Source organism: Fusarium redolens (genome assembly GCF_020744475.1).
Source record: "Fusarium redolens strain MPI-CAGE-AT-0023 chromosome Unknown BKA55scaffold_15, whole genome shotgun sequence".
Taxonomy (NCBI): domain Eukaryota; kingdom Fungi; phylum Ascomycota; class Sordariomycetes; order Hypocreales; family Nectriaceae; genus Fusarium; species Fusarium redolens.
In genome coordinates, this window is record NW_025763678.1 from 137,773 (window position 1) to 162,882 (window position 25,110).

General features: G+C 49.0%; 9 protein-coding genes across 9 annotated transcripts; 5 read left to right on the forward strand and 4 right to left on the reverse strand.

Moving 5' to 3' along the window:
- Positions 1-1,380: 1,380 nt before the first annotated feature.
- On the reverse strand, positions 1,381-3,928 carry BKA55DRAFT_520405 (PRMT5 arginine-N-methyltransferase-domain-containing protein; the record flags this gene model as incomplete). The annotated part of the gene is made up of 4 exons (XM_046188416.1): positions 1,381-1,560; positions 1,609-3,026; positions 3,081-3,690; positions 3,791-3,928. 4 exons carry the CDS (start codon positions 3,926-3,928, stop codon positions 1,381-1,383), a joined length of 2,346 nt encoding a protein of 781 aa, XP_046045333.1.
- Positions 3,929-4,622: 694 nt separating this feature from the next.
- Positions 4,623-7,006, forward strand: BKA55DRAFT_693967 (P-loop containing nucleoside triphosphate hydrolase protein; the record flags this gene model as incomplete). The annotated part of the gene is made up of 2 exons (XM_046199978.1): positions 4,623-6,809; positions 6,890-7,006. The coding sequence occupies 2 exons, from the start codon at positions 4,623-4,625 to the stop codon at positions 7,004-7,006; spliced, it is 2,304 nt and encodes a 767-aa protein (XP_046045334.1).
- Positions 7,007-7,943: 937 nt separating this feature from the next.
- Positions 7,944-10,103, reverse strand: BKA55DRAFT_120794 (uncharacterized protein). The gene is made up of 2 exons (XM_046184784.1): positions 9,720-10,103; positions 7,944-8,459 (listed from the first exon to the last, which is right to left on the reverse strand). Exons 1-2 carry the CDS (start codon positions 9,991-9,993, stop codon positions 8,149-8,151), a joined length of 585 nt encoding a protein of 194 aa, XP_046045335.1. The 5' UTR covers positions 9,994-10,103; the 3' UTR covers positions 7,944-8,148.
- A 15-nt stretch (positions 10,104-10,118) lies between these two features.
- On the forward strand, positions 10,119-10,637 carry BKA55DRAFT_543011 (uncharacterized protein; the record flags this gene model as incomplete). Its single annotated transcript, XM_046190539.1, has 3 exons — positions 10,119-10,354; positions 10,395-10,508; positions 10,592-10,637. 3 exons carry the CDS (start codon positions 10,119-10,121, stop codon positions 10,635-10,637), a joined length of 396 nt encoding a protein of 131 aa, XP_046045336.1.
- Positions 10,638-11,507: 870 nt separating this feature from the next.
- BKA55DRAFT_693968 (uncharacterized protein) lies at positions 11,508-11,912 on the forward strand (the record flags this gene model as incomplete). The annotated part of the gene is made up of 2 exons (XM_046199979.1): positions 11,508-11,612; positions 11,676-11,912. The coding sequence occupies 2 exons, from the start codon at positions 11,508-11,510 to the stop codon at positions 11,910-11,912; spliced, it is 342 nt and encodes a 113-aa protein (XP_046045337.1).
- A 3,092-nt stretch (positions 11,913-15,004) lies between these two features.
- On the reverse strand, positions 15,005-16,925 carry BKA55DRAFT_577571 (uncharacterized protein). The gene is made up of 3 exons (XM_046193619.1): positions 16,445-16,925; positions 16,124-16,397; positions 15,005-16,050 (listed from the first exon to the last, which is right to left on the reverse strand). The coding sequence occupies exons 1-3, from the start codon at positions 16,780-16,782 to the stop codon at positions 15,118-15,120; spliced, it is 1,545 nt and encodes a 514-aa protein (XP_046045338.1). The 5' UTR covers positions 16,783-16,925; the 3' UTR covers positions 15,005-15,117.
- Positions 16,926-18,197: 1,272 nt separating this feature from the next.
- Positions 18,198-18,671, reverse strand: BKA55DRAFT_120960 (uncharacterized protein). The gene has a single exon (XM_046184785.1). The coding sequence runs from the start codon at positions 18,502-18,504 to the stop codon at positions 18,232-18,234; it is 273 nt and encodes a 90-aa protein (XP_046045339.1). The 5' UTR covers positions 18,505-18,671; the 3' UTR covers positions 18,198-18,231.
- An 822-nt stretch (positions 18,672-19,493) lies between these two features.
- On the forward strand, positions 19,494-22,316 carry BKA55DRAFT_693970 (uncharacterized protein; the record flags this gene model as incomplete). The annotated part of the gene is made up of 3 exons (XM_046199980.1): positions 19,494-19,636; positions 19,698-20,113; positions 20,164-22,316. The coding sequence occupies 3 exons, from the start codon at positions 19,494-19,496 to the stop codon at positions 22,314-22,316; spliced, it is 2,712 nt and encodes a 903-aa protein (XP_046045340.1).
- A 1,388-nt stretch (positions 22,317-23,704) lies between these two features.
- BKA55DRAFT_678730 (uncharacterized protein) lies at positions 23,705-24,358 on the forward strand (the record flags this gene model as incomplete). The annotated part of the gene is made up of 4 exons (XM_046198152.1): positions 23,705-23,817; positions 23,848-23,994; positions 24,133-24,168; positions 24,241-24,358. The coding sequence occupies exons 1-4, from the start codon at positions 23,750-23,752 to the stop codon at positions 24,356-24,358; spliced, it is 369 nt and encodes a 122-aa protein (XP_046045341.1). The 5' UTR covers positions 23,705-23,749.
- Between the last annotated feature and the right edge of the window lie 752 nt (positions 24,359-25,110).

Consider the following 25,110-nt stretch of genomic DNA (forward strand, 5'->3'; position numbering starts at 1 on the left):
AATTGAGGCTCCCTTTTCCTTCTCTTTCTGGGGAAATACATACACGATTCAGTTCCCGGTCCCGGCTCCGGCACCGGGATTCTCATGAGTAACGTCAAAAACCGAACTCCACATGGAGAATTGGAGAAAGATGGAATTGATGAATGACGATGTTTGACTCCATAATTATTTTGCTAAAAATTACAGGGCTTGGCCGAGTCTTGCCGATGGATGGATATGGTGCGAGCTTGGACGCCGGGTTATTCCGGCTTTTGACTTACACTGACGATTATGAGAGTGAGTCTAGAGCCGCCTCGTAGGGCAGTACCTGATATTACGGTGTGTTATTTGGTGGTTACTGATGAGGTTAGAGGCAATTTTACTTGAGAATCTGGGGTTTATGCACTTCGACGATCAAGGCGTAGCTAATTTAATTCCCCCGCGTTTTGTGTGTCGCCTCGTCTTGCTATATTCAGACTGTCTAGGTAGCACATGAAGATACCACTGGAAGTATTCAACTGACTAGAAGTCTTGTTACTCTCCGTTAAAACGAGGAGGCGTAAGAGGCGCTGCAGGTACAGCCAGTTCTGAAAATACGGACTCCTTTGGCCACTCATGGACATGTCATGATGGGCACATTTCATCGGGGAAAAGGAAGGCTTGTTTCATAAAGTCAAGTATTGTCGGACAACAGGAGTATTACATCTGTATTTGTGCCTTAATATGGCATGTCAATTCTGCATATAAAACGTCTCATGAGTCGAGAAGTATATCACAACTCATCCATGACCTTGTCTTGTATCATCGTATGCATCATCACTTTTCCCGTCCATCGAGCCGTAAATACAGTTGTTAGGCACCTATGCTCTTCGACCTGCCAGGTAGAGTCTTCTATAAAGTGAGACAAAGCATGTGCATTGGTCGGAAGTTGACCGACACCGACTTCAATTGAAGCTCGGACTAGTGGAACATAGCATGTGAATAGACCAGCAACAAAGACTATGGCAGATACTTTGATTCACTTGCCATCATGTGTATTGGCAAGATCAGCATTGAGTCGGTTGCTATTACAGTCGATCAGAACAATAGCCTGGATCACAATACGTGGGTTGATCGCGTGTTACTCCATCATAAGGACACCTGATGTAGATATTCAAGGCTAATGATGGTTCTCCATCTTCACAGCGGTCTTAAAAATGCTATGTGACTTCCTCTAATAGTGAACCATCATGCGAATAACAACAGTTAGCTTGTATCCAGGCTACGATCACTTGACATTTCAAGCGACTGTAGTCCCCAAACCTCAAGACTTTTGACCTTTTCAAACGCATAAGCAAAACTTTTCTTTCGTCACATCGTTTATCCCAGCCAGTTCTTCCCACCATGATCTAAGCCATCCGTCTACATCAAGCATGCCACCTGCCGACTGCTGCACAGATCTGAGGAAGCAACCTTGACACGGCTTGTTGGACTAACCCATGTGAAAGCCTCCACGAGCCACTCATACCACACCTTGGTGTCATCTGTCTGTCGCCACATGCTGACCTCGAGCTCAGTATCAGCTGGGAAGTAGAGCGGTTTCTACAATTCTGTTAGCATGCATCGATGCTTGCTGATGGGGGAATTTACCTTGAGGGGAAAGTAGATGGGGAACCAAGAGATCATGTCCTTGCTCTTCTCATCGATACGCTCAGGATGTGTGCTAATTTCAATCTTATCTCCCTTGTTCTCGGGAATCTGAGACTCATATAGAGTCGACTCAAAGTAGCCCGCCAATCCATGAGTGACACCTCTTGTCCGGCAGACAAATGTGAGATGAGTATATCGCGAGTTGTGGTCATTGGCACCGGCGGCACCAGCCATGCTACCGCCACCACCTCCAACAACACCGCCAGAGCGCTTTGCCTCCAGCGCCGCGAGTGAAGACTCAGGAATAGGGTGAGAGAACTCCCAGGCTTCCTGGAATCGGGGCTTGTTGGGCACCTTCTCGGCAACAAAGTCGAGAGCAAAAAGGCGAACAACCCAGGGTGTCTCGAAAGCGTTAGGGTCCCCGGATACTCGTGAGAGGATATCAGCGTGAATCTTGGGTGTTGATATAGGGCTCAGATGAGCGGTGTAAGAGCTGGGAATAGAGATTCCATGGGGTGTGGACATGACATGCTGGATTCCGTCAAGACATTCAGGAGAGAGCTCGTTGTCACCGAATGAACCAAGAAGCTCAGAGATGAGGATATCAACCTTGCCATATACAGGTCCATTCTCGTCCTCAGAGACGATAGGACCTTTCCATGCTCGCATATCAGTCTTGACAACCTTGACCTTGCCACCCCAGACGAGGTCATTCTGGCGCAAAAGGTAGACATAGGCGTTGGGGTTCTTCTCAACTGCCCACATATCGATAGGAACGCCAGCATCCTCAGACGCCTTGAGTGCTCGAGTTACGAGAGGACCACGGCCAGAACCTGCAACAGCAACCACAACCTTGCCGTCCTTGGAGGTAGGCTTCTTGAGTTCTTTCCATTCTGTGAGAGCCTCAAACACAGCAATCTCATACTGGCTATACTTGACGGGGTCACCCTCGAAGACCTCATAGGTTGCTGACTCGAGGTTGTCTGATAGAGGCTGGAGAGGTGACTGAAGCCAGTCTTGGAAGCTGGTCAAGGTTGGGCTCTCGAGATAGCTGAATGGTGGCTGCTGGTCCTCAAGCCATCGCAGGTAGGAGATATAGTCGTTGGTTTTGGTCTTGGATGACTGGTCCTGAGATTCAGCTTCGGCCAAGCTGGGGAACTCGTTTTGAGCGGTTGGCAGAGATTGGTGACCGTCCTTAAGGTGTGAAACATCAGGGCCAACGTCGCAAAGCAGAATCCACGGGACATTCTTCAAGCGCATGTACGAGAAGATAAGGTTCTGGTGGTGCTTAGACAGCGATGGGAAACCAGCCTTGTTAGCCTGGAAAGTAGCAGGGCTGAATGTGAGGTAGTGCAAAGGCTCAGCAAACCAACGATCCTGAAGATCCTTCTCGGGCATAACACGGGGAATTTGCAAAGCTGTTCATCAAGTTAGCATTCATGAAGGATCCTAAGAGGGTGGTGTGAGCGTACCAACAAAGAGCCTGGGGTTGTAGTTACAGACACTGCGGACGTGGTGCCATGAATCCCAAGCGGCCAGAAGATCAATCTCCTTTCCTTCGGTCTTGGTTGGAGTCTTGACATCAAGAGAAGAGATGTTAGCTCCCTCTGTATCGATGCCGGGCTCCCGATACATAGGCATGTGAATCAAGAAAGTGAGTCGGTTTCCAATGGTAAGAGCCTCCTCAACAGCTCGTGCGTATTGAGCAAGACTCTGGTTGCCGCCATCGAGGGAAGCATCCTGTCGAGGACCAGGAATTATGATGCTTCTTACACCACAGAAGTTGGCATAGTTAATCTCAACATTGAGGACCTGACGGGAGATGCTTGAGATGATGGGGTTGGAAGATCCAAGGTCGAGCCAGGGGCTGATGACTGCAGTGTAGGTGTTGACAGCAGCACAGGGGAACAAGGCGGTATCCTTGGGGGTCAAAGGAGGCAGAATAGGCTCTGCTCGTGAGCCAGTTGCTCTGGTGGTAGGCTTCTCGCCATTCTCGGATAGAGCGGACAGATGCCCAGAAACGAGAGCGAAGACGCGATCTCGGAAGTGAGTGTTTGTGATGGGAGTCGTTGCAAAGGCCAGCTATCCAAGAGTCAATTGGTGGCCCGGAACATCCTCACGCATATATCCCATAGATTATATATCGATAATAAGGTCTTTGGTGCGGAAGCTTGCGACTTACACCATGGTTGAGCAAATGGCCGTACTGCATGTCGGTGAGGGGCTCATCGCGCTTTGAGTCGTGGTATCCAATATGGAAACTGGGGCGTTGAAGACCAAAGTTATCAGACATTTCGAAGCCTGCGTCGTCAGAAGCCATAATTGTAGCTTAGAGTTTGCCAAGAGACGACGTTTGCGTTTGGAGTCTTCAGGGAGCAACAGCAAAATAAAGTTGAGATTTCTGGTGGTGGAGTAAATTCACCCCGCCGAACCAAACCAAGCCAGACCGTTTAGTTGTGCGAAGTGGGATGTATCGATGAAGAGTATACAGAGGAAAAGAGTCTGAGACAGTGATCGAAAGCCTTTTTCTATTCAAAGAGATAGTTCTTGTTGTTTATATGCAAGAAGTACCCCCAGACTCTGTGAGTTGGAGTTGCAAGCTTCAAGCTCCAGAGAAAGAGCTGATGATCTTCGTAAAGACCCTGAAAAAAAAAAGCACAGTGTGCGCCCATTTTGAGTTGAAACAGTACTGTAAACCAGTTTCAAGTCTGGTAAACACCTTCTCATAGCAAAAATGTTGCCAAACCCAATGCAATCTCATTCTCACATACAACTTCATGATTTCTATGTGACACTTGATGTTACAAGCACGCACATATATGCTGCATCTCGTGATATAAACCAGTAACGCAGCTCCATTTTATGCACTGTGTGACAAGGATCCTTATCGATAAGCATCTGCCTAGAAGGCCCCGCCAAAATTTTCTAGCATCAGCAGAAAACAAAAACACCACGGCCTTCCGCTTCAGCCTCGCCACTTTCTCACCTCCTCTCCCTGTCATTGACCGAAAATAATGTCCGATATCATGGGAGGAAAGCGCTCAAGCGCCGACGCCGACGAATCCACGCGAAAGAAAGCCAAGAAGGACGGCGAGGACGAGAAATATAACCCCTACCTTGCTCACATGTACGACAACGGTAACAGCAATGGTCATGGCGCAGAGCCCTCGCCAGACTCTCCTCTCGCTGGTATGAAGAGACAGCATACTACCGCTGCGCAGGCCTCAAAAGCAGAGGACTCTGAATCGAACCCTTTCACCGGCCGACCTCATTCGCAAAAGTACTTCCAGATTCTCCAGGGCCGCCGCGATCTTCCTGTCCACAAGCAACGGCAAGAGTTTTTAGACAAATACCACTCAACACAGATTCTCGTCTTTGTCGGTGAGACAGGTTCCGGAAAGACTACTCAGATTCCTCAATATGTTGTCTACGACGAGCTACCTCATCTTACTGGCAAGCTTATCGCCTGTACCCAGCCACGTCGAGTCGCCGCCATGTCGGTCGCGCAGCGTGTCGCCGACGAGATGGACGTCACCTTGGGCGAGGAAGTCGGTTACAGCATTCGTTTCGAGGACATGACAGGTCCCAAGACTATGCTCAAGTACATGACTGATGGTATGCTTCTGCGCGAAGCCATGCACGACCACGAGATGTCCCGCTACAGCTGTATTATTCTCGATGAGGCTCACGAACGTACTCTCGCGACCGATATCCTCATGGCTCTGCTGAAGCAGATCTCCATGCGCCGCCCCGACCTCAAGATCATTATCATGTCTGCTACTCTCGATGCTCAAAAGTTCCAAAAGTACTTCAACGATGCGCCCCTACTCGCCGTTCCCGGTCGAACACATCCTGTCGAGATCTTCTACACCCCCGAGCCAGAGCGCGATTACGTCGAGGCTGCCATAAGAACCGTCCTCCAGATTCACGCTTCAGAGCCCGAGGGTGATGTTTTGCTCTTCCTTACAGGTGAAGACGAGATTGAGGACGCTTGTCGCAAGATCAGTCTCGAGGCTGATGAGCTGATGCGCGAGGTCGACGCTGGTCCTCTCGTTGTTTACCCTCTATACGGTACTCTGCCTCCCCACCAGCAACAGCGCATCTTCGACAAGGCACCTGCGCCCATTCGCAAGGGCGGTCGTCCTGGTCGCAAGGTCATTGTTTCTACCAACATTGCTGAAACTAGTTTGACTATCGACGGTATCGTCTATGTCGTGGATCCTGGGTTTAGCAAGCAGAAGATCTACAACCCTCGTATCCGTGTCGAGTCTCTCCTTGTCTCACCCATCTCCAAGGCTTCTGCCCAGCAGCGTGCTGGTCGTGCTGGTCGTACCAAGCCCGGAAAATGTTTCCGTCTGTACACCGAGAAGGCCTTCAAGAAGGAGCTTATCGAGCAAACATATCCCGAGATTCTGCGCTCCAATCTTGCCAACACCGTTCTAGAGCTCAAGAAGCTTGGTGTGGAGGATCTTGTCCACTTCGATCTTATGGACCCCCCTGCTCCTGAGACCATGATGCGCGCCCTGGAGGAGCTCAACTATCTTGCCTGTCTTGACGACGATGGCGAGCTGACCACTCTCGGCAGCATGGCCTCAGCATTCCCACTTGATCCTGCTCTGGCTGTGATGCTTATCTCGTCTCCCGAGTTCTATTGCTCGAACGAGATTCTCTCTATCACCTCACTTCTCTCAGTTCCTCAGATTTTCACTCGCCCTGCGAACAATCGAAAGCGCGCCGATGAGATGAAGGCTCAGTTTGCGCATCCCGACGGGGACCACCTCACCCTGCTCAACGCCTACCACGCTTTCAAGGGCCAGGCAACATCCGACCCCAACAGTGCAAAGCAGTGGTGCCACGAGCACTTCCTCTCCTTCCGACATCTTTCGAGTGCCGACAACGTTCGCGCTCAGCTCAAGCGCATCATGGAGACGCATGGCTTGGAGCTGGTGTCGACACCTTTTGAGGACAAGAACTACTACACCAACATTCGGCGCGCACTGCTCGCCGGTTTCTTCATGCAGGTCGCCATGAAAGAGAGCTCTGGCAAGCTCTATCGTACTGTCAAGGACGACCAAGCTGTGCTGATTCACCCCTCAACTGTCCTCCGTACCGAGTTCGACTGGGTCCTCTACAACGAGTTTGTCTTGACGTCCAAGCAATACATCCGAACATGTACAGGTATCCGACCTGAGTGGTTGTTGGTAAGTGATACCCCCAGATGGCTCTCTTTTCATCACGAGCACCTTGAGTTCAATTTTACAGTTACTAACATTATCTGCAGGAAATTGCCCCTACATACTACGATATTGACAGCTTTGAGCAAGGCGACGTCAAGCGTTCTCTCGCGCGCGCTGCAGAGAAGAAGCGCCGCAAGGAAGCCATGAAAGCTGGTCGATGAAGTACTCGCTATAGGAACCCATGAGAGAAAGGATGGAAAGGCTCTCCAGGCGTCCCCTAGAAATCGACAATACAGGCATGGGCAGAGATTTGAAAAGTGAGCGGTCGACCTCTTTGCTTATCCAATGCTTAGACCTACCATGTACGTGCGGGAAGCGGCCCTCCATTGCGGCTCGGCCTTGCATGGGGCCGACGAGGGACACAAACATTTTTTGTTACCAAGTAAGAGTAGGGAAGAGGTGTTGTATGCGACTACTATGTAGCTCGACAAAACTTTTCTCCTCCCTTATTCATCCCAACCTGGAGTTGCACATCCTCACAACTTGACTGGTCGACCACGGCGTTCTATGTGCATCAGCCACTTCTTTCCTGGTTGGCTGCTCGGTTGAATTGTTTTTTATTTCATGCTTCAATGTTTCCCCTCGTCGCGCCCCTCTCTGTCTGGTTCAAGGTCTCTTTCACTTTTCCTATTCGGTCCTAGAGTCCTGCAGCACCGTTAGATTGCCAAAAGAGGGTGTGAGCGAGTGCCATGGAGGATGCGGGCGTTTTTGGGTTGTTTTACTGGTGCGTATCTTGAGTGGAGGTAGAAGGAGGAAAGAGGAGACAGATAACCTTGGGACTGAATAAAGGTTGTGGCAGAGAGAGAACTATTGTTAGTACACCAGCCGTATTTCAAACTAGATGAAACATTGTCAACGGATTCCAGGCACTTGCGTAGTTCTGCAGCATTCATGCTTCTTTAGTATCATGCACAACACCTCTTCTGGTTGTTTGAGCCTTTGTCTTGACTGCATTGTTGCCTCTTCTCCCAGCCTCAAATCGATTAGGCAATCAGTTTAGCTGTCAGCGAAGCTTGACTCAGAATAGCATGAGTATGTTTATGTATGTCTGTCTGTCTGTCAGGATGAATGATCAATGAAGCTTCTCTGATGCAAACACAAACAAGGCATCCTTGCAGAGGGTGGGTGGGCTGCATATCAGTCTCGCCGCGGTTGACGATGCAATCTGAATGTTGGTTCGACCATCCAACTCCAATTTTTCTAAGGTTTCCTCGCCTCTCACGTCCTTCTCTCTTGGGATGACGATGTGTGTGTCAATGCCTGCTCGTTCTGGATGTGGGCGACCACGGGCCGATAAAAGTGGTCAAGCTAGCAGGGCTCCCCTCATCGACATCGGTTTCTGGAGGCGGGCAAGACGGGAGATCGATAGAAAAAGCAAAAACAAGAGAAAAGAAAGGAAACGAAGTGTAAGTGCCAAACAATTATCAACCATGAAACGCCTGGGTGAGGTTAGTGAACAAACAACGTCTCTGACTTGAGAGCACATATCGTGGACAGCTTTCGACGCTGCGCCTTGGCTTCGAAAACTTCGCAATATTATCCTCTTATAACAATTTGACGTCAATGACGGTGAAATGAAGGCCGCCAAAAGAGAACGAGCACATTTGTGCTGGGCTAAGTAAAATCGTCAATGGCTGTTTGTTTCAGATATACGGCAGGATAGATAGATAGGACCGGGTCTTAACAGAGAGTGCGGATCCCTTCTTAGGAATACTTGTTACTCACAGCCATGATTGCCCCACGACAAATGAGAGTGAGGGTGTATGAGAGGGCAGATATACGAGGTGAGGGAGATCGTATGAGAAGAAAAAAAACCATCAAAGTTTGAGCTGTTGGTTCCACCTTGGGGTTTGCTTCCCTTCAGACCCGGCTATTGACTACCAACGATATCAATACATGTTGTAGGTCGCCAAAGCCGTTAATGACCGATTCAATACCATTATCCGATGACAGGGGTGAGTAAGAGCCGTTGTAGCATCCCTCAATTTCACCCAGTAAAGTCAATCGGGTTATCATAATGATTGAGACTGCTCCAACCAGGGATGACCCAGCAATATCAGATCAGTAAGAAGAGCTGATGCAAAACACCACATGTATATCAGGGTGGTTTGAAATATCATGGTTCCATGATATGGATCAAACGAAATGCCTGGCTCAGAAGTTCAGAAGTGGTCCAATCAATGACATGGTCTGACGGGAGCTCCAACAGCTCTTTTCCTTTTCGAGCATGCAATGCAGTGGAAGGGCTCGAGCTTCAAACAGAAGACAGTGCCGACCGGAGAATAATGTATGGAGAGCATTACCTGTATGTATCTGCAGGGCACTTCCTGGGTGGTTGAGCATCATGGCAACCTATCCGAGGAGGCCATAGCTCCTTGCCGTTCGCCCCTGTTCACAACCTGGAACATACTTGGGGGGGCGGAAGAAGCAAGATGGCGCACAGGTGAAGAAGCATCAAAAGGTGGTGCACTGCCCAGGGGGGCCGCGTTGTCAACTGTGCATATTGCGCGGTTTGTGATGATTTTCCAATATGTGGAAATGAGAGAAACTTTTTAAGTTTCTGTCTAGTCGCAACGCAACGATAAGACTGACCAACCCCGAATCCTGCTTCTTCTGCGCGCCCGTCCAAGGTGTCGTTTATCGCGCATTGCAATTGCCTCAATCAGAAGATGGTTTTGATAAAGTCCAATGAGTGTGGAGTGGCCGAGGTAGAATGGGAGATCCGCGAATGGAGACGCCCGAGGTCATCGGTGATGCTCAACTGGACGTTGGGAAAGCACGGAGCGACCCGAGACCTCCGGGTAGGGTCGTAATCTCGTTGAGTAAAGACTGATGCTTCTCAAATATCTCATGATATCAGGACAAGTAACCCACCATGTCTGAAGTCCCTCCTCGTAATAAGTTCTGGTCTCGCTCTTGCAACCTTGATAGTTTGCATCTCCGATAGATTGGCTATCAGCTTCCCCAACACAAGCTCACAGAGTAAAAGGAGCATTGCCGACATGTGCAAGTATGTATACGTTGAGATATACTTCGCATACCCACAAGCCAAACTGCGGCGCCACGCGCTTGTGGATCCCGTCCCTTCACAAGCAAAGTGTTTTTTTGCTTTTTCCCGTCCTTCCATTCCAGATGCTGGGCTGAGCATCGATCCCAAGATATTCTAAGAACGTTTCTTTCTCAGCCTCAAAGATCTTCCTCCCCACAGAGTCCCTGCCTCAAAGAGCCACAGAGTCAGAGTGAAGTCAGATTAATTTTATACATGGTTTCTTAATGTTGAACCATACCATTGCACGTCCAACAATCGGATCTTTGCCCGTGCTCTTCTTGTGGCACGACACATGGTGGCATGGGACGACCACAGCAAGCCTACCATTGACTATGGGCCTTTGGCTTCACGTCGTGGCGCCGGCTGGCCCGAAAAGAAAACACCACAACATATTCATAGACGCACAGCACGCCCCTCCTATTCCTGTTGAGGGTTTCTTGCCCTGGCCTGGTACTGTCCTGTATGTGGCGCTGGAGCAATTGTGATTGCCGTGGACCTAGGGGCTTGGGCGTGGACCATAGACGGGGGCAATCACCATGCATCGTCTCAAGTAAGGTCAACTCCGAGAGGGATGCGCAAAAGCTCGGTGTCATTGGATATGACCATGGCGGGCGGTACGTCCTTTCCCCAGACGAGTAGACACGCCCTTGTCAGGTCTAACCTCACGCCATTCCGCCGGACGCTACACCTTTTATAGCTCTCGTCCCATGGCCCCACGTTTCGACGAACCACAAACCGTTTAAGTTGTCGACATGGCTTCTGCGACGACCCATCCTATCACTTCGCTTTAAGTATGGACGCATACTGTACTGTAGCAGCAGATTGAGGCGGGAACCGCAGCACATGAATGCCACTAATGCTGATTAACATTTGTCTAGTCGTGCTTTGGAAGCGCTTGTGTGTCCTCCCCGGCTGAATGAGCGCATGGTAACGAAATATCTTGAGAGTGTCGATTTCTCCTTGAGACCGACCATCAAAAACAGGTCGTCCCTGGCTGGTTCCCGTATTCCATCGTTGTTTTAGAACAATTTACGTTGTTTTGCCTGCCCGTACCCAAGTCCTGTCTGCTTGTACGGAGTAAAAGGCGTCTGCAGTCGTCCTGCAGAACTCACAGGGGCTCCCTGTCTGTCATCACTACGGGTGTGGTCCCCACCACATCGCATCGTTTTGTTCGGCGGGGGGCATCAGTCAATGCCATGCAAAATGGCATTGCGACCCCAACGGCCATTCCCATCGAGTTTAGTTGTCCCTAAGACGTCAGCGTCCGAGTCTCTAAGTCGTACTCCGTTGAGCAAACAGTACGCACCTTTGATCATGCCAGCTCATTCCCACTTAGAGCTCCGCTCTGCCCTGGGGATCCTTGACATGTTGGCCATCCGCACTTCAGCGGTAGTACAGACAAATCGTTCGACCCTTTCCCCAGCCTAGTCCACTCCCCGTGCTAATAATCGCATTCACGTCACTTCCTCTCATTGCCTGGCAGCTCATATAAGAGTCTATGCCTCTTCCTCGCATCTCATTCTCCGTCTGTCCATTGATTCGTATCTCACCTTGTCCAATCCCTTCCTACCTACGCCATACAACTCTCTTCTGTCTTGGACATCAACAGCACAATGAGTGGAGCTGGTGGTTTTTATAAGTACAGATGCAAGTACTTCTATACACATAACTGCCCCAACTGGGTTTGGGTGAACAATGCGCCTTGCGCATCATGTCTTGTAAGTTGGGACATTGTGCTTTGTATATCAATTCATTCGGCTGGTACTGACTGATAGCCCTAGGCTGATGGGCGCGATAACGAAGAACCGTCATTACCATCATGGGGACTGTCTCGAGATATTGTTGTCCCACAAGTTCTCGACGGTATCCTTCAATATACTATAATGGAGCTCGTAGCTCCCTCAGAACCTGGCGACGACTGGACGCTTAGGGATAAGGCCAGTCGGCCACCACCATCAATTCCCGTAACAAGCGCTATGCCAGGTATACCGAGCATCATGGCACATCATCGGTTTTGAAAAAGAGCAATGTCCTTGAGGGGCACAGGGGCGTCACCCTCTGAGAGGGTTTCTTCAATTGCGATATAAGGACGGCAGAGCTGGAAATAATTATCGACGGGCAAAAGGCTGGACTGGACTATTGAGTGCCGACGGTAACGGGGAGATAGGTTGGCATGCCTCTCTCTTGACCGCCGACCATTTGCAACGCGCCATTGGGCGTATGCAGTGTACGATTTTTGACTGACTGCGACGCTCGACATTGGATGGAGCGGGAGATTGGTGGCTGGAGCAAGACCGCAAGCAAACAAAACCCCCGCGAGATACCCATGCGCTGTTGAATCTTTCTGGAGACGGGGGACTCCAATCTGCAATTGTCTTTATTTTTGGGCTTCTTTTTTTTTTTTATTCGGATATCATCATGTAGCAGGCGCGAATGAGTTTCACTGGGTGGCAGCATTTGTTATATTTTTGGCCGTTCTGGAGCCGGGAAATTGATTTCTGACCTCTTCCTTTGTGGAAAAGACGAGGCAGTTTTTGATCTCATTTCGTTTCGATTAATCATCTGCTAAAAACGCACACGACATGTGATGTGAGGCTCAGGGAGCATCGGTTGTGGCCCTGATGCTGGGCGGGTCAGTAATGAGTTCTAGGCACACGAGATCAAGTCAAGGAATCACATCAAGGCGCGGAGGCCAGGGCTAGGTCGTGAGATGTGGCGTGCCTCGGAAAGAGAGCTCGTCTGATGATCCTTGTCTGGCTGCAGGACTTATCAGTCAGTCGTTGTTTGTTTCGGGATGAGGTACCCCACCGATAGAGATTGTCCAACAAGGAGCATGAGTCTAAGCTCCAATATCAAACAGACTCAAATAGCGATGACCAACACGGGAGCCGCAATTGATTGCGGGCCAAAGAGGGTCAAGAATCATGTTGGTTGTTGAAAAAGAGGCTTGGAGCCGCAGCTGAACGAGGCGTTTCTGCTAGACCAGTGGTAACACTTGACTTCGCGAAAAGCCATGGATGGCGTTTTTGTCTGTTCAAACGGTAAACTTTTCTCGAAAGGGACCAAAGTGCAACGGTTTCCACCAGTCCCCACGTGCCTGCATGTTGTGAGGGTGGTGCCAGTAAGCGGTTGGGGGTCCGTCAAGGCTGAGCTACCAGTTTTACCTGCAATTAGCAGAGGATTGGTTAAGTTTCGGCGATGAAGTAACTTGACGCCGTCGAAAGACGGTTTGTTTTAGACCTCGCTTACTCCCGCGGACTGCGGATCGTCAGGATCCCCGAACGACGGAGGTACGTATTGCACGGACAGACAAAACGCGTAGCCACAGAGACGCGGTTAAAGATGCAGAATGCAGTGCTAGCATGTGGCTTGTTTCGAATTGACCGCGGATGAATGTACCTGCTTGTAGCATTGTTTTCTCTTCAGTAGCGGCAGTAAAGTAGTGGAGAAGTCTGAGTGAGATTGAAGAGATTGAGATGGTGGATTTTGGATGCGAGTGGGGAATACGAATAATGACAAGTGAACAGTCTTGCCTTTTCCAATGGAGCCAGAGCCTAGAAAATGTTTGAATTGAGAAAGAGCCCAGGCGGAGACCTACCTGTAGGTCTCCGTTCTTTCCGGCCTGAACGAGCAGTCTGTGGTCCAGGAACATGCTCAATTGGCAAGAGACAGACACGGCAGCTACGGATTAGTGCTTTCGACATCCACAACACCATTATCAAATAGGATATGAGCCGCTGTCAACTGGCTGATCAGGGGGAAACAGTCTCCACTAGCGCCTGTAAAACTTGGTCAGTCTTTAGTATGTTTTTCAAGGTCTAGGGCCTTTAGAAGCTTCCATCCATTCAATCATGAGTCTTTAGTTCAACTTTTGAGGTATGCCGCTGTGTCATGTGTAGACTCCCTTCTAGAAATAGCTTACACACACCTCACACCTCGCTAAGATTGACGACTAGGTAGCCTCAATGTCTCAGCTGCGCGGGTATCGATTGAGATCCTATTGGGCAATTCCTCAAGTTGAATCACAGCTCTAAAAAGTTGATGACCACTATCAGCCTCGCAGAAGTGTTCCAATTGAGCTGCTGACTTGGCTTGCATGAAAGATCCGCGATATGCCGAAACCTTAGAAAGAGAGAATAAAGAAAACAACCATCCCTGGTCTTGGCGTAAGCCTTGTCTCCTCTCATCCTCTTACAATGCAACGCTCGGTATGCGAAAGATGACTGCGAGATCTCGCGAGGATTCTACGCGCTATGGATTATGGATACAGCACCTTCAGAACCCCTGCATCAGCCCATTATCCATAGCTTAGTTCCAGTGGTAGAAGCGTCATGGCACAAACAACATCCCGTTCCAGAAGCGGAATGGAACGATTGAGAGAATTACTGGGGGGGGGGAAAACTCACTTACTCATACAGACATGACAACAACCAGTTCATGATTCAGTCAAGTGCATCTACTAATGTGTTTAATATTCGGTGGCTTGTCTTGATGATCTCGAGCATGTGCTGTCTGGCCATTTCATCTCTTTTAGAGTCGGGGCTCGCCGTATTAGTGCATCTTTCTCGTCAATCCATATCAAAAGATTCCGTGTCTTTTCACAATAAGCTTTGACAGTTGTATGGAATCCTTCAACCCTGGAAGTTCCAAGTACCGTAGTGGAATCAAGAGTGCATATTCGATGATTGCGCCATGATACGACAGGATACGATGTACGGAATACCGGGTAATGTTCAAGATACAGGATGTTATTTTCCGCAACAAGAGATGCTCATATCCAAGAGCCTGGGATGGTGTTCATACGATCTATGCGGTAGAGGTGCCGTTGTCGTACGATATTTCAGCTGGACCCTGAATGTTATAGCTTCCTTCGGGTGGACAAGTTCCGAATAATCTCTCATGTGCCGTTGAACGGAATGTATTCCGGTTGACGTAATTGGATACGTTATTACGGAAGAACACGCACGGTGAAGTGAACGCAATGTCCTGTCATGGGAAGAGTATTAGTGCGGTGATGATCAATTGTAGGGTATTCTGCAAATGACACTTGTCAATGATCGAGATTATCATTCACCAATGGAACAAGAGAGGCCTTATTTGAATATAGCGTCTGGAACAGGTTTGAGGTTTGTCGTGAGTAATTCAACGTGATCATTACGCTCGTAACTACCTATGCTACAGTCTAAATTCAATGATACCTCGAGATAACGCCCTCTAATCCAATTACACCATCATCGCCAAACCAGTAGCAATCAATCCTGCAACAACCATTCCTAACCTAGGTGTAACACCCGCAGCAGCATTATCGTCGTCACTCAAACCAAAAGGAAGACCCTGGTAGTCAAATGTCACATTCTGCTTGATAGAGCTGTTGTAGCATCCACCATTGGCAATATCAATCTTTGCGATATCGTCAGGCACGTGGAAGAACATGTAGTTCTTCTGAGGAATGTCCTTGAAGCCCTTGGTGTTGTACGGGAACTTGTCACCGCTGTCGGTAGAGCTGGTGTTGCGCAGGAGGATACACTGCACTTGACCAGGATAGTCCTTGTACATCGCTGGGTAGTCCTTCATCACGTCTGAGTTGCTCGTGTCGGCGACGAGGATGAACTTGCGATCGGGGAAGGTCTGGAAGACCTTGTCGAGCAAGAAGCGACGGATGGATAGTGTCGCTGAAACGTCTGAGAAGTTGAGCGGACGGGTATCGAATGAGCCCAGTGGGTATGTGTTGTAGATGAAGCTCATGTAGTTACGAGTGGCCTGCTCAGGTGTCGTTGTGAGATAGTGAAAGTGCAAATCCTTCACTGAAGACGACCAGTTGGCGTAAATGTCAGGCATGTTCAACCACGGGGTAAAAGGTCGAGCAAAGGTGTTGAGAAGACCCTCCTTTGGCTCGTAAATCTTGGTCACTCGCAGAATATCGTCGATATCAGAGATAATAGTGATGCCCCTGGGTGGAACGAGGTAAGCGGTTGCGTTTCCGCTGTTGTTCTTGCCTTCAGCATAAACGTTGAGGGTCTGGATCTTCGAAGTTTCGTTGCCGGGGATCAAATAGCCATTGTTAGGGCCGGTGGTGTTCTTAAGCACGACGAAAGCGTCAAAGTCGCCCTCGAGAGTTGTGTTGTACGGCATGGTAATGTTTTGCGAACCTCCCCTCTGATATAAGGTCAGCAACCGATTCCATCTACTGTCTTTTTTTTTTTTTTTTTTTTTTTTTTTTTTTGCTTACCGCATCAATTGCACCGCCGCTCTCGTCGGGAGACACATCAACATTGTTCACAAAGTTCATCTTGACCTCCACATTGTCCTGTTGCACCACGAAGATGGACTGTGTCACGTTTCGAGCCTGAGCTTGCTGAGACTTAGACAGTTTATCAACACTCGTATCGATAAGGAAGACATTGGCGAGGTCGTCGACTTTCTCCTGGCTCAGATCCGGGATTTTGTAAACATTGCCGTGTACTCGAACGTTCCATCCCTTGTTGGTCCAATTGCCGTATGGGCTATCCCGTGGTTAGTGTAAATCCCTTAGATGATTGATGCTACTTACGGAATATTTAGAACTTGTGTCGGCTGCGCTTTCAAATCATCGTCGTCGACGCCTGCTGACTTCTTAACAGCATCGCCTGTAGGGAAACCTGTTGGAAAGTCGAGAATGCCTGAATTGACCCATCCCTTGATCTTTGTCTCAACACCACTAACAAGACTGCCGACATAAGTCTCCACATCGCCAATAATGTCGCGTCGCTCGAGATCCATAACTTGCGTAGGCTGAGCAGCTGGAACTGGAATTACCTCTCTACGATAAACCGTTGGTGCGGGACCGGGAACGGCTGCCGGGATGGCCATGACGGCGGGCAACAAGCCCAAGAATGCTGCTTTCACCATGATAGATATCTCTAAGTCTTGGCTTTGAAAGAGTAGCGTGAGAATGGAGAGCCAAGACGGGAGCGAGCAGACGAAGGGAGGGAATAATTTATGAGGAGTACGCGGACTAAACTAAAGGTAGAAGAGCAATCTTGTTTTTGTTTAGTATCTCAGCTAAGACATGGGGAGCAGGTTCCTGCATTATGTGACATCACACCAGGTATCTCAGTCATCGGGTATTTCCTATTGGCTCGTTCAACAACCAAGCTGGGGACTAAGAAAAATACAGAATTAGACAAACTTGGTCTTTCTAATTATAATATTGATAAATTTATCTACAGTTTTAAACCATGTTCACAGAGGTGATCCAAGTTAGGTATATTGTCTTGGAGTTCTTTAGAGTTTTTACGATATTTACAGTGGCAAATTCGTATAGAGAAGCGCCGGTAGATGCGTCTTTTTTCTTTCATTGTCAGCACTCGTGTCACACGGCCAGGATCCAAGCAAGCTTCTTAGATCAACCCACACTCCAAATCTGTCGCAGATCATTTGTTACAGATGCATAAAGTTTACGACGAGTGTTTTGTTAGTTCCGATTTGCTGCCGAAGAAACGCGGACGTTGGAAAATCTTGGCATTCATGACATCACGACATTAATTATCCGATCCGTCGGATCCGAGGGCCGATCCAGACGGGATCTTCCATCTTCCCCACACGACGATTGACTTTAGATCTTGAACTTACCTAAAAAAACTGGTATTCTCAAACATGGCAACTAGCGTATCTAGATTTCTCTTGTCCTGTTCGGATGTTAGCACTTGTCCAATCAACAGAAGGAATGGGTAGACTTATCCCCTCACCGCGGGGGGCTGTCCTCCACACCATTTTCAGGCGAGAGGACAGCCAGGACTACCTCACCCAACAAGGTCTGTCCTAGATCCAAGAATGCAACCCAGCCTCAACAGTGCAGCACAAAGTCGTGAGATTCAACTCAATAGAAGGGTCTTTCACAACACCAGACAAGCACGAAACTTTGACTCCAACTCGAGATGGGTCCCGGTTATGCTTCCAACGCCAACCGCAAGTATCCTCCTGCAACAACGGCCATTGCAAAGGTGGAGACTGTTTCGTGAGCTGACAATTCTACAATGATCCAATACCTTCGCAAACACGACCCCACCAAAAGTTGCCGTGGCAGAACGCAGTCCGGAAACCCACCGATGCTGACGAGAGAACTCCTTCTGTATGATTCGCGCTGCCAACTAGGACTAGTTTTTGATTCCTCTCCAAAGTTCTCGCCAGCGAGAGTTATGGAGGGCGTTGACGGGTGGACAAAAGACATCCATAAAAACCACCCTTTCGTCTCAGTTCAACCTTTCGGCGGATCTGAGGGACCTGTTTAGACCATTTGATCCTTGCAGGCTTGCTGGCGCCCATCATGACCAAGGGATTGCGACCCATGGCTGGAGGTTAATGCGCTTGGTCAGACCAGACGCGGAGCGTCACACACCGGTAGCAAGTGCTGTGGTATGGTCCAGTGTGCCAACGGGTTAGGTGGATGTGAAGCAGTGCAGCAACGCGCCATGCCATGAACAGCTTTGAAGGACCGGGGGCTATACGATTGGCAAGATGTGTCAGTCGCCGAATTTCTGTGTGTTTCCGCGAGTTGCCTGCTGCACCAGATGGAATTACCCGAACTGGCGGTTCCGGCAAGCGAAAACTCGGGACATGAATGAAATTCATTGACTGGCTGTTTGAAGGCCAAATCGAAGCTCCACTTCTCAGCTGCTTAGGCGTAATGGGCAAGCTAGCAGTATGACCAAGTGGTCAGACTAGTTCCATCTCCAAGACCTAGAGCTAATCGCAACGACTAGACAGTCTACTCTTGACCAATGTGCTGGTTCCAGCGGAAAGGGCTGACGAGCGTCCTCAGACCAGAGGCTCTTACCAAACGACTCATGGCACCGATCCTCTCACGCACCAAACGGTGACTGGACTGCCCTCCTCGCCTGTCCGTCGGCAGTAGCGCCACCAGTCAATCATCCAACTTTTCAGCGGGCGTGATGACTGTTGGTGCCTTACCGGCATAAAAGACGACTTGGGCGACAAGAGCGCAAAACTTGATAACCAGATATCTTCTTAGGGTTAAGTTCCGAGCCTCGTTCACCCGCCCGCTTGGTACGTCCTATACAGGACGCGCTACCCACCATAATCCAGCTGCGGTATTCACGAGGTCCTGTTACAGGCTCGAGAGCGGCATATGGGAGGGTAACCAAATGATGCGAGCGCCTGCAATAGGATCCCTTGCGAGAAACGAGGACCGGAGGACTGTGGGGGAGGCATCGCGCGTATTGAATGTAGTTGAAGGAGCTCATCTTGACCGCATCGAGGGCCTCAGAAAGCTGATCCATATGAATCTTACCTTTTGGCGGGTGTCGTATCTCCAGTAGAGGATCTTAGAAACTGAACAGCATCACGAGGTGGTTGTTGACTGAGAGAGTCGAGTTCAACACAGAGATAGACGCGATGAAATATGTGGGTCTCCACTACAAACGCGCCTGCACGTGACGACTCCACCTTCTTCACAGTACACATAGTGTGGGGTGCACATGAAGGCTGGAGCTCTTGGATCATGATGACAAACACCCTATACCAACTGACTTTTCCTCATTTCTAACCTTATCACCTCACCTATACAACTTTTTAAGCTTATCATTAACCTCTGACGCAGCATGGCAAGCTCGTCAACTTCTGCTGCTGCACACCCGAAAATACTTGAGGAGATAGTAGAGGCTGGTAAAAAAGCCTTTGATCCCAATAATGATGCTAGTACGCGGGCATCGGGCCTTGGCGCATACAACAAACTCATCGAAAGGTGAGGTGCAACTCTGACTGCAACCATGTGTTTTAATATCAGGGCACTAATAGACCACAAGAACACCAGTCTGGAAACTTTTGCCTGCTCTGAACACACTTATTAAGCCATCAGTTCTTCCACAATGGCTACGAGATCCTCTGGTCCAAACACTCACCCTCCTCCCTCTACGCCCAACTGGTGTCCGTGGAACCATGGAATTTGTCTTCTCAGTACACCCCAGTAATGTTGGCAGAACTCCAGATGCAAAAGCTGGGCCACAAAAGCAAGGAGCTAGCATCACGCACGAAGGGGTTGCCGTTGCAACGAAACTTCTCTCGTCAGTTCCAACCAGTATGACAGCGGAAGCGTGGTTTGAGGGCATATCAGGACAGCTTTTTGAGCTCATCGATGGAACTGCTGGACCTGAACTCGCGAAAACCGCCTCTCAGATTGTAGGTTATGGTGTTTTGGGGAACAAGCAATATGGCGCACCAGGTGAGTAACAGCAGACAATCTCTGTAAGCAAGACTAAATTCATGAAATAGGATCTCCTGGGTGGAATGCATTTATTCAGCCCCTAGTCCAGGATATAAACCCATCATTGCGATCAGTGGCCAACCCAGATCCAACTGCCATTAAGCAAGAAGATGAGGAAATTGTTGATCTCAGCCGTGATCGTGTTCTCGTCACCTCCCAATCACTCAAAACCGCGCTCCAGCGTCTCAAGACTCTGGTGATGTCTAATTCTTCACCTGGGCTATGCAGGCGTCTCCTTAGGCTTGTATTAGTACAGACATGGGTTCTCGCCTCGTGGAAAAACCCACCGCCTAGTACTGAAGAGAACTTTGTTAAGCCTGCCAGGGCCCTGCTACAGGCTTATCTGAGATTATTCGGCAATTCTGAAAGTGTCAGACCATTCATTCGAAACCTCCTCTGTAGAGGCGCTACAGAAGGAAGTAAAAAGCCTTGGGAGTACCGACTCAAAGGTAAAGGCGATGTTGAGATCACCGAACATCGTGGACTTGATTCAGCATCAGGTGTCGAGCTGAACTGGAACGAGCTCGAAGACAAAGCAGCTAAACTGGTTGAGTTCATAACCACATCATGCTCGGTTACAGAGGTGTCATCCATCTTCTTGAATCTCCTTAAGCGCTGGATTGAAACAGCAGACAAACCAAATGATGAGATCAAAATTGATCTGCCCCGTAAGGATGAGAAGGCAGATTCACCTCTGCAAAATCTTTTCGAGGTCACCATTCTACAAAAGCTGATGGACAAGGCGCCCGAAAAGCTCGTGAGCCAGTTTGATCAACTACTAGAGTTGGTTTGCGAAGTTCTCTCTGCAGATACTCAGTCGAGGCTAGCAGATGACCTACTCGCTGTGGTACTGAGTTTGCTGAACCTGGTCATTACTGCACCGACATTCCAGAAATCTCACATTAAACCAGAAGAACTCAAGATTGTAGAGAGCTCCCTGAAAAGATTGAGCAATGAAGATAGGCCACAGTTGTCGCCTACAGCAAGAAACCTAGCGATGCTTCTCAAATATCGAGACGAAATGGAGCAGGATGGTGTCTCTGCCTCGGCCCCCAGTACCCGGCAGATCGAAGATCAAAAGACATATAAACTGGCCATGGAATATGTCACAGGGGGTGATGATAACCCAGCTCCCATCGTGTCTGAAGGATTGAATCTGCTTTCGGGTCTGATACTTAGAGACAGCCCAATCCTCGACATCCCTGCAGTTGCCGTACTCTTGTCGACCCTGCTCGAGAATAACGACGACTACATAAACCTTCGGGTCATCAAAGTTTATACTCAGCTGGCGAACAAACATCCTAAATCGGCAGTTCAAGAGCTTCTAGACCACTACTTAGACCCACAGGAAAAGTCTACGACGGATGTTCGGCTACGGTTTGGAGAAGCTTTACTGCAAGTGATCCAGCGACTAGGGGAAACCTTTACTGGTGATGTTGCACAACAAGTTAGCGAGACCTTGCTGTCAATTGCTGGACGTCGTGGATATCGACCCAAAACTATGGCCAAACAAGCTCGTGATGAGAAGCTCAAAGGGCTAAAGAAGAAAAAGGAGGAAGACGACGATGATATGGACTTGGATGAAAAGGAAGTGACTCAAGAAGAGAAGGCTAGGAATGATATTTTGGCTCAAATTCTTCAAGGATGGGAAAGTAAGAGAGGTACAGAAGACGTTCGAATACGAACTTCTGCCTTGTCAATTTTTGGAGCTGCTCTCGAAACGAACATTGGAGGGATTGGGCCAACGCTCGTATCTGGTAGCGTTGACCTTTGCATCAATATACTAGCAATGGAACGAGAGATGGAGACGGCAATTCTACGAAGAGCTGCTATCCTGAACGTGTTAAGCTTTGTGAGGGCTCTCAACATTGCTAAGGAGTCTGGGAGGAAACTTGGCTTTGGTCTGACAGACGAGAGTCGAGAGGATATTGTGAGGACACTGCAATATGTGGCTCAAACGGACAACGATGGACTGGTGCAACAGCATGCAAAGGACGTGGTTGAAAGTCTTGAGAACTGGCAAATGGCTAGTATCCTCCCGCCGCAAGAGTCAACAAGCAGTCCAGGACTGACGCAGCTGGCGGGCCTCCATGTCAACCCCAGCGGAACTTTGGTAGACGCAGCTGGGAAGCCTCGGCCAAGAATTGAGGAGGTGGAATGAGAGACGGGATGAATGCGTGCGTCTAAGAGATCGAGGGGATACCCAGGTCCCACGCTACCCGAGTATGGTAAATGATTGGCAATCTCGGTGTCTACCTGATCGGAAATCACAACAGGGCGCAGCGCATTTGAGTTGTGGATAGTGACACCATGTAGGATTTTGAGGTTCCTTGGAGATGCAGCCAACTGCAGCTGACGACAGGGCTAGAATTGACATGGTTTAAAGTAACTCGATGCATAAAGAGCCTCATGGTTGATGTGACCGTGCCTTGAAGATGAGATGAGATTCGCAGTCAGCATATCCCGACAATCTATTTAGCATGCATGTATCAAGCATAACTTGGGACTTTGGTCAACAACAGAACCGCCCGCCAAGGCCAAGTCTGCCTATGAGCCTGAGTGATTACCGAGACAGACGAGATGAGATGAGCGATCGCGCGGCTTGAATGTTTAAAATGAGCCGAATAACAAACATTCTCGTAAAAATCTAGAAAAGGAGTAAAAAAGCGTTCCTAGAATTTTAAACCCTTGCTTGGGGTGTTTTTGATATATGAAGATGACAACGACAATATCGAGATGACAAGCCGTCAACGTGCCATGCCATGCCATGGAACAAGCCGTTGGAACCGTGACGGACAGAACAAGGAGGGAAGAGGTAATTTACGAGTGGGGAAACAAAGTTGGTAACTTGTTATTCTGCGACAAGACGAGACAGGGACCAAGGGGTTTTGATGAAACGACAGGGATGGCATCGGGGGACGGGTTGGCCGGAGGCGGCTGAGAAGTGAAACATATACGAAAGGACGTGGCTTTTCTGTAGTCTTCTATGAGACATATTGCTCGCAAAATATGCGCAACTTGAGGATCTTGATCTATAGTTGATGAGTGATATTGGAGATGAAGATGGAGACTGAGAAGGAGATGACAACCTGTGGGTCGGTACCTGCATATTGATGCAAAATTGCCTCATCCAAGCGAGCAAAAGTTAGATCAACGCTGTCAGAGCCTGTTAGAAAGCATAACAAGAATCTAATTACCAGGTTGGGTAATCAACACCGTCCAGGGACCAGTCTGGCTGGTCGATTCTATTCTGGAGGATCGGCAATTGATGGTCATTTCCAGTTATGATCTACCCATGTATCTCTGTACGACTTGACCAATCTTCTGTGAGTCTATAATCATTAGAGCTTAGTGTAGGAACTGGAGTTCATTGACTGCCGTTCTCTACGTATGCCGATGAGGCTTAGCTACCAGTCTCAGATCACAGCCATGGGCTCCAAGTAGAAAAGAAAAAGAAAAGGTCGGAAGTTGGAACCCGGGATCTGAGTCATTCTAGATCCGAGGAAATGCTTGGCAGGGAAGAAGAGATCTTTTTTGGTGGGAGCCTGCATAGTAGAGTGGACTCTGTCTGACTCTGCCAAATCGCGGTCAAGCATGCAAGGGACTTGTTTCTGGTTTTTCTTTCCAACATCTTCTCAGCTTGCCAGGGACAGTCTCGACATGTGAGAAAATGTTTGACTTTTGGGTTCTAGGCTCTTCGTCTCCTTGACGATGGACCTCCTTGGAATAACAAGGCGGCGCCAGGATGACATGGACATTGCTTCAAAGACTCGGGAATCCCTGGTATCCGGTTATGGCTCGAGTTTAGTTCTCAGAGTTGCACTAATCCTGCGTGCCAGGTTTGTCGATCCCGTCGGACATTTCTAGTGGTCTAGAGAGGCACGGCGGCATATTGCAGGTTCTGGCGTTTACAGCGCACAAGGCTGAAATTACCTCCCTGACTAGCAGTACCAAGAGGAATCTCACCGCATACATAGGGGTAAATGTGCACAAGAGAGAGTTACAGACTCCAGGTAAATAAGCAGCCTCACCTGATTTACGCGCTCTTGTCTATGCTGTGCAACATGTGTACAAACAGAGAATAGCTGGCGCTCCTCAAAACATTCATCACTTGACGATGAGTGTGTGCATTTCTCATTCGCCGCCTTAGACCAAAATGTGGCGGGCGCCAGAACAACGAAATCTCGGGATGGCGGTGATTAAGAGTCTGGAGGTTTAATTGGCCCGCGTGGCGTCTCAGGTTCTGCACGGTACCTGCATAAAGTGACGTGGTGGCGCTAGGGAGAGAATAAACGATGAACAACTCTGAGAGTGAAACATAACTTTGTGTGTTATGTATCAGAGAGAGTCAACATATGTATCAAGTAATTGTCGTCCAACACCATGAACATACCCATGATCATGCTCAGATATAGCATGAACAATCATCAAAATCAACCAAGGTTTGAGTGAACTGGAATAATATCGCTAAATTGCAGGGTGCTCGCTCACCAAAAAGCGCTTCCTTAGCCCGAAACCCCCTGGTCAGGCACCCCGTGGACCCTGGCCCGAGAAGCTTACCGTGCCCCTGAACCATTCCTCTTAAGGCAAGAGCTAGAACGCCCCACCGACATCTGAACCTCAACCTTCTCCCGCGGTTGGCCTTCCATCATCTCCAATCAAATCACATCCATGTTCATCTCAACAACGTCAACGCCGCAGCAACCGACCAACCTGCCCAAGCAAGATGAAGGATACGCTCATCACGAAAGGATACTATGAATAAGCCTCTCTAGCTCAGGTGCATGGTCCTAGCCCTGACACTGGCTCATCGCTTAGTCTGTCGCTACTCCTATGGTTCAGCTGTTCCCACGCGTAGCATTCGCTCTCAATGATCCTTCACGATAATCACATCTCCTCCAGCTACGGAGACCCGAAGATGGCTCACCAGTCGCTGGAGGGAACGTGCTCGAGTG